At 38.3% G+C, this 15,766-nt stretch overlaps 1 protein-coding gene across 1 annotated transcript in view; it reads right to left on the bottom strand.

Annotated features, from left to right (window-relative positions):
* Positions 1-12,264, bottom strand: part of LOC122809627 (cytochrome P450 2U1-like) — a 522,109-nt gene extending 509,845 nt beyond the window's left edge. The window contains exon 1 of the mRNA XM_044081264.1: positions 11,843-12,264. Coding sequence (XP_043937199.1) covers positions 11,843-11,851 — 9 coding nt within the window. The 5' untranslated portion in view covers positions 11,852-12,264. The remainder of the gene's footprint in view (positions 1-11,842) is intronic.
* Between the last annotated feature and the right edge of the window lie 3,502 nt (positions 12,265-15,766).

The following is a 15,766-nucleotide window of genomic DNA, read 5'->3' as shown; positions in this document are numbered from 1 at the left end:
CACTAGTTAGGACTGTGATGCTATCCATGCAGCCCACTGGGCCAGTGGAAGCCACAATACACACTGCTGGCCCCTTTGCAAAAGCTTACCACAGACATCCCACATAGTTCATGTAATGTGCACACACATATCTAACCCAGACTGTATGCACACCACTTATTTATCCTGTCCAGTGGACTACAGATACAGGCACATTGTATAACAATAGCAGGAGGCTACTGCAGCACAGAGCAGATTCACATGAAGGCAAGGCATCTGTGGTCAGCAGTGGTAAGATGCTTCACATTCACCAAATGCACAGATATTGGCAACATTGTTGCAGACAGTTTAGGTGCAGGTATCCCCCCCATTCTCCTACACAAGTGGAATTAGTTATCACAGATGAATGTAACCTCCCTATCATCTCACATGTCCAGGTGAGGGCCACCCTCAACATTGCAGAACACACAGCATCACTGTTACAAAATGGTATCCCTGGATGTGTGATACGTTCACCCCTAGAGGACAAAGCACCACATTACAGACTGATATTAAACCCTGGCCATACTACAGGATATGTACCTGAACAGTGCCATACATACACAGTGGTCCCACACCAATGAGGAGGAACCTCTGCTGACCCTGGGAACTACTGCATCATATGCATAACTGGCCTTGTGTTCTAAGCTATGGAAGTTTTAAGTATGGAAGACATGTACAGCAATATTACATATGCATATATATCAGGACTATGTACACACAACCTATCTCATGGACATACCTATAGATAGTGAACTATGATACATTTGGAGGTTTCACAGTAAACACAGTACTAACCTGCTACTTTGCATTACCTGTGTTTGTGTCAGCTGTTGCTGTGTCACTGGTGCTAATTGCTGCTGCTGATGCTGGTTTTGTTGCTGTGATGATGCAGTTTTTTTTATCACTGCCTTTATTGCTTTATTTCTTTCTTTCTTTCTCTCTCTTTCTCCGTCGGTTTGGTGCAATGAATGTATTGCATGTGTGGAGTGTTAGTACTGGATGCTTTTGTAGGTATCTGCATAGGTCCATGTGATGGCCTCTGCACCAATTGTAAGGCTGCATTTGCTAATTGCATGCAGCCAGTTGTGTACTGATTGCATGTCTCACTGTGATTTCAGGACAGTGCTATAAAAGGGTATGTGAGATAGGCATTGCCCTTTCAGATTGTAAGGGCGTGGACCATGCTGGTATGCTGTCGACAGTGTTCTGTGAGTGTGAAGGTTTAGTCTCTCATGATTCATGCTGTGTTGTAAAGTCAGGTTGCTGCATTTCTCTCACCTGTTCCCTGTAGTGAGTGTGTATGCATACTGACACTTACAACTATATTTCCATATGTATTAATATATATATATATATATATATATATATATATATGTGTGTGTGTACATATACATACTTTCATATATGTACATTAGCTTACATTATTAAGTACAAGCTAACAATTAGCAGGGCTGTTTCTGTTAACACTAAACTAGTATGGGAATCCAGTAATTAGGACAGTAAAAGTCTACCTGACATGCTTTGGGTAGTACACATCCTATATTGCCTTTATCTTCATTCCTACTATTACATGTTATACTTATATTAGCACTATATTCCTGTATGAGAGTCATGGCTTAGTGGTAGGTCATACAGACTAGTGTTACAATGGTCTTGTGGTAGGGCCTAATAGTATGCTTTTATTTTGCTTTCAAATTGAGTACAGGGCCTGTCAATCAAAGTGCTGAAGGCACCTTTAAGCAGTTAAAAGGGTTAGTAAGTCTCACAGGAGTCAGGCTGTGTTGTCGATTCTGGTTGCTGCATTTATCTTCACTGTTTCCTGTAGTGAGTGTGTATGAATACTGACACCTACCACTATATTTCATATGTATTAATATATATATATATATATATATATATATATATATATATATATATATATATGTGTACATATACATACATTCATATATGTACATTACCTTACATTATTATGTACAAGCTAACAATTAGCAGGGCTGTTTCTGTTAACATGAAACTAGTATGGGAATCATTCGGGCATTAAAAATCTACCTGACATGCTTTGGGTAGTACATATCCTATATTGCCTTTATATTGATTCCTACTATTACATGTTATATTTATTTTAGCACTATGTTCTTGTATGAGAGTCATGGCTTAGTGGTAGGTCATACAGACTAGTGTTACTAAGGTCCTGGGTTCAAGCCAGACAGTGGGAATTCATTTTTCTTTCAAAATGAGTACAGGACCTGTCAATCAAAAGTGCCAAAGGCACTTTTAAGCAGTTAAAACCAGGTCTGCTGCTTATGGAGCTCACGCATGCACTGGCGTTTAGCTCACAAGACATAAGCGACACCCGCTATTTTCTTTGAAAGAAAAGAAAAAGGGGTGACAGGAAAGTGGTGAAAAAGGGGTCACAAAGAGGGTAAGACAGTAGGGAAACAAGCTTGGGATTTGCAGGAGGGATGTAGGTGAGGCCCATAGCTGCCCATGTCTTTCTCAGCAACAGCTGTGCATTTGTATGTAATTTGGTGTGACATTTGAAACCTTCCACCCCTGAGAGAGGTGTCAGGACAACATTAATACCTGTTGTACAGCCAATTATAATTAACAGTTTCAATGTCCAGCGGACATGTGTGCAACATGGATAGCTATGTATGGGGCGTAATTTTTTTGTGGGTACAGAGTGCCCTTTTTTTTTTTCAGGTGAGAGTGGTATGTCAGGTGAAGGTAGTCGGTATAGCTGGGGAGGTAGGTTGGGTAGGTTAACAGACAAGACAGACAAGATGCATACAGGGGCAGTGTATGACACATGTGGGGGGGGTTACACAATTGATGGGGATGGAGGTTGGGATATCCAGGGCACATGAGCCCACAGATGGCAACAGTGAAACTGATATCCCCACCCATAGGCAGTTGCCACTGTTCCTTCACAGCCCAGGATGGGGCTGTGCTGGGGGCTGTGCAGGCGGGACAATGGGCATGCCCATAAGCTGTGCCACCCAGGCCTCAAGCTGGCGTAGGGGCCCAAGAACAGAGTCTTGAATCTCCCTTCGCACCACAGACCGGACACCTTGGAGGGTGAGTGGACGGGCTCCTCTGGCCATGCTTGCAGAGGGGGGACAGGCCCCATCCCCTGCAGCGCTTCCACCCGAAGGTGGCACAGGGCCACCGGAGGAGGGTCCGGCCTGGGCACTAGTGCCAGGTGCAATTGCCAGATGAGGTGGGAGAGGTGGGTCCGCTGGGACCCGCCTTCCCAAGCATTCTAGGTTTGTGAGTATGTTATGTTAGTTTGGGTTAGTAGCATATTATTCCATTCAAATTAGTTGTAACAGCATGCACTGGTATTCCCATTAAACAAACACCCAGATATTAACACCATTGAACAACAGGCATATCAATATCACATGCATTATTTGAACAGAAATACACAATCAAACAACATGCAGGGTTGATTAATGGCAACAGGCCATCAGGTTTGCAGGTATGAACAGGGCACATGCAACAACGGACATGCATATATTTTTGAAATAACAGGACAAATGTCCATGGTTAATGAAATGTTCACATACCAATATTTAGTGAGTTTTTTAATTTGCAATTATAGGGTGGGTGGAGAAAGAAAATGTTGACACATTCATAAATTATACATTGATATACATTTGTAATAGAAACACAATTAACTTGTGGGTGATAGTTTTCAAATGATTTTTAACTGACTGTCATGCTAGACCTGTTACAGATACATCACTATCCTAGTTATTTTGAATTTGATCAGATACATCATCCTGCTACATTTTGATGACAGGGCAGGGGACAACTATGGATGTTTAGTATGTCAGACAATCATTCATTCTATCTGAAAATTGTTGACTGTGATCACCATATACAGAATTTGGCTTAAACATTCAAGATTCAGACACACTGAAATCATTTTGGGATGTAAATTTTTAATTCCCACATGCATTTAGTTCTGTAGAACCACACTGAGGGTTATATATTCAGGAGTTATTACTACTTTATTTATTGATACATGACCCTTTCTGTCACTCTCACACATCCTGCTATTTCACAGTTCAGGTTGGTACTTCTAGGCTTTGTTCACATATTAGACCTGTGGTGATTCAAGCACTTTCCAGCAGCCTCACTTCTGTCATGATTCAGCATTTCAACAGGGGATATATCTCACATGTGATTAACTCAGCTTCTGAAGCTGTACTCTTGAGACTACTGCAGGTTATACTACATTTAATTAATGGTGGGATATCTGTATTACAGAACTATTTATTTCTATCAATTATATTTCCAGTTTCACTTGCATACTGATGAACTTGTTGCAGCCATACCTGCACACTTTCACTTGTTGCTTGCACATTCTATTACTTTTAATGAATACACTGCATGTTCTGCTAAGTGCTACACTATAATATTTATTTACAAGTACTAGGTGGGGTTACTAACCTGCATGGTGGTGCAGCCGCACCAGCCTGCTGTCATGTGCCCTGTGATTCACTGAGAGGACACCTGCAGATGTAATACAAAACAAGTAATATTGGAATACACATCTCCATGGTATCAGCTAGTTGAATTCCTTACATACATAAGTAAAATGTAACTTACTCAGTAGTGGGGCGTTGGGCATATCCCGGGCCTCCTGGATCCATTTGGTCAACTGGTCTTGTTTGCATCGCTTCAGGTCTGCATGGTGGTGACGGACCTGCTCACCGGTACGTGGAATCTCAGTAGCACTAGTGAGATCATGAGCCAACTGGTCCCATGCCTCCGCCCTGTATGCTCCCCATGAGACCTGGCCCTGCATAAGTTGGGCCTCATGATGATGAACTAGGAGCCAGACCATGAATCTGGACTCCTCAATGCCCCACCGCTGTGCTCGAAAGCAACGTCCCTCCCCTACTCCACTCATTCTACCTGCAGGTCTATTCTACAATCGTTTATGCTGTGTATTCCCGCCTATGCGGCTTATATATGCCGATTTTCCCACACATTTCTATGATTGGCCATTTTGGAATTGTATCAACTTCACAGAAACTGCTTTATCATGCTCCATTTTGGATTACATCCTATATATATGCTATTTCTGCATTTCTAAGTACTGTTGTCATGGCTTAGTGGTTTAGTACCTTGACTCTAGTGTATAGTATCCTGGGTTTGAATCTGACCACTGATTTTTAGTTTTTATGACTGTCTAGACAGGCTGAGGGGTGTGTCTGTGTAAAGGCACGTTTGATACAGCTTGCTTAACGTTGCCCAGTGGTTAGCTTGTGGGTGCGGCGCGCACCTCCACGCAAACGGTGTGCGCTGGGTTAAACCTTAATTGGCTATTAACACACTTGTTAAGCTAAGCACAGATAGTTGCACACAGTTTGAGCCTGTTAAACCAGTGCTTAGCTACGGGCAAGCAATTTGCAGCCTTTGAAACACTACTCAGCTACGGGCACTCTGTCTCACCTTGTTTGACAGCGGCTTAGCTATCAGTACATTTCTAAATATTTTTATTATTGTATTACTTGAAAATATATGATCCATTTCATTCCATTTTACAAAAGGAAATACTTTTACATTTGTACAATACTGTCAGGGGCCTTTTTAGTGCTTATTTAGAAAAAAAAAAGGATGTTGTGTGGGCTCGAACCTTGCCTGGTCTTAAGACGAAAACTTTACCGCTATGCTATTACTTCTTGGCTTACTTTGCATATTTAGTTCTTATATCCTTTTCCACTGATTACTAACTGCAATTGCGCTAGTAGCACACCCGCACACACGAGCGCACACATTAGCAAACATTTACGGGGTTTAAAAAAAAAATAAAAAAGTTTACATTTTACATTTTATAACATCTGTTCACTTTTTACATTTTACATTGCTGGTCTGTGGGGGCATGTGTTGTGTAGTGTGTTTATTCACATTTCCATGGCCTCTCTCGTGGGTGTTTACTTTCTGGCATTCTAGACTTCCGGGGGCGTGTCTGCTTGCAGGGCTTAGCCTACGGACACGCCCCCTACTGTCTTGCATGGACCGTGTAAGAGTTACAGTGTGATTCAGCATGCCTCATGCACCTCATGCATATGCATGACATGCTGACATCACACCGTTTAACTGCAGCCTCCGTGTAAGAGTTATAACTCTTACACGGAGGCTTCCTGAATTTGGCCTTATGTCTTTAAAGGGTCATTTGCATATATCCTCCACTGCATCAGCTTTAAGGTATTACACATAAAACTGTCTAGCTTTGCTGGAACTTTCTTGTAGTTTTGCTAAATGTCTTGCCTGTGTGGCCTTTTCCCTCTTTGGATAAGAGGCTAAACATTGCGATATATAGATAAATAGTGGAAAAGATTAACAGCTTCACGTATTGTGGAGGCGTGGTTGAGGAGAAAGGAAGTTTGAATGAGGAGGACACAGTTAGAATCATGGGTGCTGCAACCAACTGGCCCAAACAGAACAGTCAAGGATAGTTTGTTACAGAAGAATGCTAAAGAAGCTGAAAAGTAACGTAGAAAACAGTAGTTTGATCAATACTTTTGAATGGTACATAAACCTAGGAAATAAAGGCAGAATAGCTGAAGAAATGTGTCCAGGTATCAAACTAATTTTTGCAATTTACTACAGGTGCAAATACCTACATTTGGTTCAAAAAATTGCGTAACACACACTAAAAAATAATAAAATGAAATAATGGTCTAACAGGTAATCCAAGCAGGCTAAAGTCCAAACCACAAGAAGTCTTCTTTAACGCAAGTTTATTTCAATAACAGCAAGCGTTTTCGCTACTGTGTAACAGTAGCTTCCTCAGAGTTAAACAAGTTGGCGCCAAAACACAACCTGGTTTTAAAAGTGAAGTGATGTCATCAGGGGCCATCACTTCCGCAAATTTTTAAAATACATTAACTAGTAAAACATTTTTAATGTAAAAAGTACTTACACGAACAAAGATTATCATACATTATATACAAATCAATGATTCAGGTATCTAAAAATTCAGACAAATCAATTGACCCGCAGAATGTACAATACTTAATAATGTCAAATAATACTAGTAACTCGTAAAAGAATAAACGAGTACAAAAAAGCAGAAACTTAGCTAAAAGTATATGTGTGGCTGATTATTGAAAATCAAGGGATATAAAAACATGTGTTTACTGTGCAAACAATCAAAAAGTTCAGACACTTAGACCTACAGACTAGTTAAGTAACTTAAATGATAAGCCCTAATGTATAGGACTCTATAGTAAAATAAGATAAAGTTAAAATTAACCATATGGCATACCAGTGGGTATGCAAAAATACAAGTGAGGAACACATCCTTAACTACGGGCCCAATAAGGGCACCACAATATTCTTAATAAGAAACTCTTATGGTGAGAAGATCTGTTATTAGTCTACTACAAAGTAGAATTAAAATAGAAATTACTTCTGAAAACTTTTAAGTTTCAAAATACAAGAAATATTGCAATTTTCGTTTAAACCGGGCACGCTGAATGCGTCCAGTTTTAATTGCCATTCTAGTTCGCGTGTTTCAAGGATTAATGAAAATGGGCCACCCCTTGTAGTATACGGGACATGGTCTATCGCCATAAAATGAAAACTGTGACCAAGGTGGTTACTAATATGCCTTGCCAAGGCATTTTCATTTTTCTGTTTCCTAATGGCATAGATATGTTGATAAATTCTTTCCTTAAATTTGCGATCTGTTTTACCGACATAAAAAGCCGGACTACAGTCGCAAATGCCAAGTAAACAATAGATTTGGTTTCACAGTTAATTCTATGGTTTATATAGTATTTTCTACCTCTAACAGTAAAGGTGTTACCTGTTTGGAAATGGTTACACCAATTACAAAAACCACACATAAATGTACCTTTCTGCCTGGTGAAAGGTTCATTCTCCTTGTGTCTCTCAAGGAGACATTTAAGGTTGTTACCCCTTCTATAGACAACCAAAGGATTGTTGCCTAGTTTTTCAAGTAATTCAGCATTACTCCTGATAAAGTACCAGTTCTTACATATAACTGACCATATCTGGTAAGAAGTGGTACAAAATGTAGTGATGAAACTAGTCTGGTATCTACAAGGTTCTTCTTCTTGTGTGGGCTCGAACCTTGCCTGCGTGCTCTTAAGCCGAAAACTCTACCGCTATGCTATTACTTCTTGGCTTACTTTGCATATTTAGTTCTTATATCCTTTTCCACTGATTGCTAACTGCAGTTGTGCTAGTAGCACACCCGCGCACACGAGCGCACACATTAGCAAACATTTACGAGGTTTAAAAAAAAATAAAAAAGTTTACATTTTACATTTTATAACATCTGTTCACTTTTTACATTTTACATTGCTGGTCTGTGGAGGACATGTGTTGTGTAGTGTGTTTATTCACATTTCCATGGCCTCTCTCGTGGGTGTTTACTTTCTGGCATTCTAGACTTCCGGGGGCGTGTCCGCTTGCAGGGCTTAGCCTACGGACACGCCCCCTACTGTCTTACATGGACCGTGTAAGAGTTACAGTGTGATTCAGCATGCCTCATGCACCTCATGCATATGCATGACATGCTGACATCACACCGTTTAACTGCAGCCTCCGTGTAAGAGTTATAACTCTTACACGGAGGCTTCCTGAATTTGGCCTTATGTCTTTAAAGGGTCATTTGCATATATCCTCCACTGCATCAGCTTTAACGTATTACACATAAAACTGTCTAGCTTTGCTGGAACTTTCTTGTAGTTTTACTAAATGTCTTGCCTGTGTGGCCTTTTCCCTCTTTGGATAAGAGGCTAAACATTGCGATATATAGATAAATAGTGGAAAAGATTAACAGCTTCACGTATTGTGGAGGCGTGGTTGAGGGGAAAGGAAGTTTGAATGAGGAGGACACAGTTAGAATCATGGGTGCTGCAACCAACTGGCCCAAACAGAACAGTCAAGGATAGTTTGTTACAGAAGAATGCTAAAGAAGCTGAAAAGTAACGTAGAAAACAGTAGTTTGATCAATACTTTTGAATGATATATAAACCTAGGAAATAAAGGCAGAATAGCTGAAGAAATGTATTCAGGTATCAAACTATTTTTTGCAATTTACTACAGGTGCAAATACCTACATTTGGTTCAAAAAATTGCGTAACATACACTTAAAAATACATGCTTAGTTATATTTGTTCATCCTCTTAAAAGCTCCATGATTCTACAGGATAGATGTATTTGTTATTAATGATTATTTTGAAAGAGACTGAATAGTTTGGGGTTTAGTGGCATGGTGTATGTTGCTATGGGAAAGCTTAATGAACAGGATGTATTCCAAAGAATCATTCATGCTCTTTCTCCTTCACAAAGACACTTCTTTGCCCCATTAATGCCCATGATGACCAGGGCAGAAGTGGTGGGGTAACTGATGCCTTTCACTGATTAAAATCTGTGATCCCCTTAGCCCCCCCCCTCCCCAACACTGGACCTTTGCAAGCTACATAGCTCCATGAGACCTGCTGGATTTCTGTCTGTTGAACTTCTTCTCCTTTTTGGTTATCTAATGAGACTGCCACTGAAATCTATGAAATAGTGCTTTGATTCACAGTCTTACCCAGGTACAGCTAAACTGGATGTTTTACCTGTATGAGTCTGCCAGTACTATCTTCACTTGTTTTCTTGGAACTGGAGGAGGTGTATGACTGCATTCCCTGATATTCTTTGGGAATGACGACAAAAGTACAGAGTCCTATTACAGCTGTTCTGTGCTATTCAGATCTTGCATTCCAGGATGGAGTCTTAGAGACTCATTCACAGCTTTAAGATGAATACTTTCAATGTTTCTACAGGATTTTGTCAATTTGCATTTTTTATGAATAAAATATCAAGGTGCTGCCAAGATCTGGAGATATTCCTCTCTGGGGATATGAGATATGCATCTTTGTTACTTACACATGATACTTTCCTGCTAGCCTCAAGTGATTATAATTGCTTGCAGATGCATTGTATTGGCTGACTGCAGAGTGTGAAGTGATCTGAATGAAATTCAGTACCTCCAAATTCAAAGTCATGATTCTTTCCTGAAAAACAGGAGACTGTTGTTTGTATTTGTGGGCAAACAGCAACCTAAGACAAATAACTTTACATGTCTTGGGATCTTGTTCACTAGTAAAGGTATGGAGAACTAAGACAGTGGCCATTTAATGGGTGAAACTCAAAAGTAATGCAACGTTATATCAGTCGTTGTTCCCCTCTTCACCCATAGCCGTAAGCTTTGAGTGATGATTTAAAGGATGATATCATAGATACAAGTCACTAAAATGAAGTTCATTCTCAGGGTGCCTGGTTCACTCTCTGTGACAAAGAGAGGAGCTCAGCAATACAGGAACATATCAGCATACAGGTACTACCCCTTCATAATGAGTGGAGTCATAGAGATGATTTCTGATGCTCCCTGTTGTTTCCCATTGGAGGTGTTCCAGGCACATGCGTTCTGAGAGTAAACTTAGGACATGTTAGAATGTTTACATCTTTTAGTTTCTCTCAGAATGCTTGGGAACACCACATAATCAGTTCTATGACAGATAACTGAAGTATTATATTCAGCTCTTTTCACCTTTACTGCAGTGCATCATTGATGAGGGTATCAGATCTCCAGCACCTCCTACTGTATCAACTAACTAACTATAATTGACAGACCTCTGAATTCAGTCCACCCCATCCACCAATCCTACGACCTCACCCTGACATACACATAGTATATACAGGGAGAAGTGCATGCAGAGGTAACTGCTGCATTGAATAAATACTGTGTGAATCAAGTTCCATTTTCAGAATCCTTGTTAACAGCTTGGTGTGAGACCTCAGCAGTGCACAGTGAATTGTCATACACAGAGCAACATAATCTTACTTCTAACAGCAGAATCTGCATGCATTATTCAAAGAAATGTAATACCAGGCCAGATATCACTCATGCACAAGACACCCCTGCATAACACCAAAGTGATGACTCTTAAAAAAATACCCTAAATTTGACCTTGTATTCCTGTATGGAACTTGGGTTGTTATTAAGTACTTTGTGAAATAGTCTTGCAAGGGCTCATTTACCCTGTGGTGTTATTAAAGTGTTGAACAGTTTGTGTAGCAACCTGTGTCTCATACTGACACCTGTATATACCACTAGGAAAGCATCTCCCAACACATCTGGCAGTTGCAGTCATTGTGGATTCACCTCTAATGTCTTCTTTTTGCCTGACCACATGTCCATATGTCAACACTGCAATATGCTTCTGTACTCAGACTTAAAACCTCTGTTATGCATGTGTATTTGATGTGCTTCTTCTTCATGATCTGCATCATCTGTTTGAAATAACTTGTCATAAGATAGCTTGAGCATAGCTCCCCAGTACCCAAATTCTGACCTTAAGCTGAACAGAAAAAGCATATGGCTTATTATCAGTCTTCTCTACTGTTGTGCTGTTGTGTTCTTAGCACTGCATTCTGTGATTACCTCATTTTCAACCATGTTTCTAACCTTTATGCCAACTAGCCCACACAGTCATTTTACACCTTTCCAAATGGTGCCTTCTACAGCCTTAACTATGAATGCTGCCCATACCAGCTACACTAATAAGGCCTGGTGCTGCAGAGATCTCTGAGTTTCTTAGTAGATTCTTGGTAGGGATGTATAACTAAGCGGGGCTGTATTACACCATATCCTGTTTATGTACTGCATGAAAACTAATGGATTTTCTGTGCAATTTCACAAGAAAAAATAGAAAAAATGTTATTCGGATAAAAAAAACTAGAAATGTTTTATTTAATTCAGCTCCTTTTATTGCTATTTTACCTTCTCCATTTCATCAAAATAGCAGTCAGTGTAGTCTCTTGGTTCTTCTGGTATCCAACTTTCTCTGTGTTCCTTAATTTCCTTGTTTAAGAAAGCAAGAATAACTTTTTTGTTCTTGAATATTTTCTGAAATGGTAGTGGCAGGCATCTAAGAAAGGGCAATGCATTATAAAGCTAAAGAAAGAAAGAAAGCATGTTTTGGTTATGACAAAGGGCAATGTATTGTGAATATAAAATGCATATTTTGTTAGCATTATTTAAATAATGTCTGATTTAAGATATAGTTAAAGCCTCTGATGTGTGTCAACAGCTTTAATAATCTGAAGAGGTATGTTCAGACATAGTTTAAAAATCTTGTTTTGCAGTACAGATCAGAGCAAATATTGATCTACCACCCAACCTGTATGCCTTTAGAAAAATAAATGTCATTGTCTACTAGCAAAATACTTAATCGTAATTCAGGAGTTCACACAAGCGAGCAATGGATGTATTCATTACATTAAAAAATATATAAATAGATAGATAAATAGATGGATAGATAGATAGATAGATAAAAATATATAAATAGATAGATAAATAGATGGATAGATAGATAGATAGATAGATAGATAGATAGATAGATAGATAGATAGACAGATAGATAGAGTCTACTTTTAAATCCCGAACTCCCAGCAAACCGAACCACAAAAGATTGAAACCAGAAGCATGAACAATCACAATCCTGAAAGATTACAAAATCGAATCACAAAATACCAAAAACTCAAAACCAAACTGCCACACTACAACTATTTAGTTCTCCTCCACTTTAGCAGGCAGGCTATGCCGCCTGCACCCCACACCCCTACAACTTAAACATACCAACTCCAAGATCACACTAATTATAGAAAAAGGATAAACCCTAAAGATTGCTATAATGGACTTCTCTCTTAACAGGGTCAGTCTACATAAATAACATGGCACACACTACACCCTTCCACTTAAAGAAAATATCATGTATCATTATAAGCAAGTTAGTCTGTAAAATTAGTCACCACTATGAAAACGTATACTTTCATAGCACTTCTTCACCTATTTTACACATTGAAACATTATAAATGTCTCCATCGACACCATAACCTTAGAACGTTAACTCCATCATATGTTTTACATTCGTACCAGGGAACCTTAAAGAGACAGAGCAATATTAAGCCACTTACTGTTAAACTTCTATGACACCTCGGTATTGCTATTCTGGGATTTGATATTGTAAACATTCGAGATTGTAATTGTTCATGTTTCTGGTTTTAGTCTTTTCGGGTTGGGTCTACTGGGATTTTGAGATTTAAAAGTAGACCCATATATATATATATATATATATATATATATATATATATATATATATATATAAATATATATATATATATATATATATATATATATATATATATATATATATATATATATATATATATATATGTATATATATATATATATATATATATATATATATATATAAGATTATATATATATATATATATATATATATATATATATAGATATATAGATATATATATATATATATATATATATATATATATATGGGTCTACTTCAAAACATTTAAAACCCATAACATCAAATTTCATAACATCTAACACTACAAATCACATGAAAATAACATCCCCTCCACATATAATGACACCAAACTACCAAACACACTTTTTACTATGTTTCTGCAGGCGGCAAGCCCCACTGCACCCCCCACCCCCTGTAAATAAAATATACCAATGCCAAGATTGCACTACAGTTGGAAAAAGTTAATTTCTTTACCCCCACTGTATAAAGTCCCTCTGCAGAAACATAGTAAAAAGTGTGTTTGGTGTCATTATTGTGGAGGGGATGTTATTTTCATATGATTTTCTGTATGTGCATGTGTGTGTGTGTGTGTGTGTGTGTGTGTGTGTGTGTGTGTGTGTGTGTGTGTGTGTGTGTGTGTGTGTGTGTGTGTATGTATGTATATATATATATATATATATATATATATATATATATATATATATAGATATATATATATATATATATAGATATATATATATATATAGATATATATATATATATATATATATATATATATATGTGGGTCTATGTCAGATCATAGAGTTTTCAGAAACTAAAAAAAAAAACACAAAAAAACACAAAAATCTTCCTTCTTTTACATTTTTGCAGGGAGGCAAGCACCCCTGCACCCCCCCACACCACCTGCAAATGATACAGACCGACTCCATGATCTACAGTGAGGTAAAGGGTATACTTCTTGACCTCACTATACCACAATCTCCATTCAAAAGCTTTGAGGTTTCAAAAATGTGATCATATGGTCTTGACCACATGAATTTTGAGTTTCTGATAGGGATGTGTGTGTGTGTGTGTGTGTGTGTGTGTGTGGTGGTTAGTGTTAGTCAGGCTCAAGCCCTTCACCTTAGGTGCAAAAGACAAGAGCCTGAATTCTCTACCCATACTACCACTTGTGATTCAGGAGATGGGTCTGTATTTCTCAACTGTCCAGATTTTTGTAGAATGTCTTGAATGTTTGGTTCATACTTTTAGTCTGTTCCTCTTAAAATTTACGGTTTTCTGGCAAATCAGTGAGAACTGAATTCATTAAATAATAATAGCCATTTAAGTTTCCTTTTCCTATCTGTCAGGAAACTCACGGTAACACAAAACATTTTACTCTTGCAACTTTCTAAGATTATACAAGCAATGCTGAAAATGTGTCCCTGGTTTTGGGCCTTTGTTCCCCCTCCCTGCAATAAATTTTGGCTTCTTCCAGATTTATTGTGCTACAAAGTTGAAAGATATAGTTGAGTGTTAAGTGGATTTTACAAGGAACTGAGAGCTTTAGGGGAAGATAAGTTTAGTGCTGCTTATGCCAAGTCTGTTTACATTGTTAGTAGCACAACAGATAGTATACTTGCTTTGATGCAGAAGGCTGTTTGTTGTACTCCCAAACTATGTAGATGGATTGCTCATACTGTACAGTGTTGTACTTTAAAGGGGGTGGATGCTGCAGTCCTGAGAATGTCTTTCTTTGCAGGAGATATCTAGAAAGTATGAACCTGTTATCAATTTGTCATCCATTTCCTATTGCAGTGTTAATAGTTTAGCATTTTTAATGCAACATAGGCAATTTATTCTTCAAGGGCAACAGGCACTTTATTTGTAGATGAAACAATGAAATATAAAGTTGTTTGCTAGCAACAACCTCTTCATTAGTTACAGATCTCTTTAATGTGGAATTACTTAGATGACTTTTACTTCTGCAGAGATTGTACATATTTACTGATATTGGTAGATTGTAATGACAGACGTTTGAGTAGACTCTTATGATGGAAATGTTCTGAAATGGGCAGTTTTGTCATTACTTGTTCATACATTTTGTTTTATTGCTTACTGGAAAAATATTCAAAACAATAAGTTTAAAACATGTTCTAACAATTGCTCTGTATTATACAAATAATATAATTTAATACAATCAGGAGGTGAATCAAAGAACACATGTATGTTTGCACGGTCCTAAATATGCGTGCAAAGGGCCTATGATTTGAAAACAGCCCAAAGGTAAACTTTATTCACCACCGGCCAGATACATTTTATTTAAATGTGGGTTTCAGTGCTGTTTCAATGAATGTGAGTGTCAAGGGCAGAGAAGTTTCAATGTTAAGTTTGTTTTCAATGAGACTGTATTGATTTGTTTAGCAGATGTCTGTAAGTGTTTGTACTATAAAATTTAAAATAAAAGGTTTAAATGAAATCCAAATAATCATTGTAGAAGTAAAGCAGTATGCACATTACCGTGTTTAAGGTTAATGGGGAGAAATAGCCAAGTAATGTGACACTGGAATGGGTGCAAGGGAGGGTGGAGGGCTGTCTATGGGGTGACTCCT

The sequence above is a fragment of the Protopterus annectens genome, chromosome 8.part0 (assembly GCF_019279795.1).
Source record: "Protopterus annectens isolate FY-2018-M chromosome 8.part0, PAN1.0, whole genome shotgun sequence".
NCBI classification, from domain to species: domain Eukaryota; kingdom Metazoa; phylum Chordata; order Ceratodontiformes; family Protopteridae; genus Protopterus; species Protopterus annectens.
This window is presented reverse-complemented; position numbering and strand designations above follow the sequence as displayed.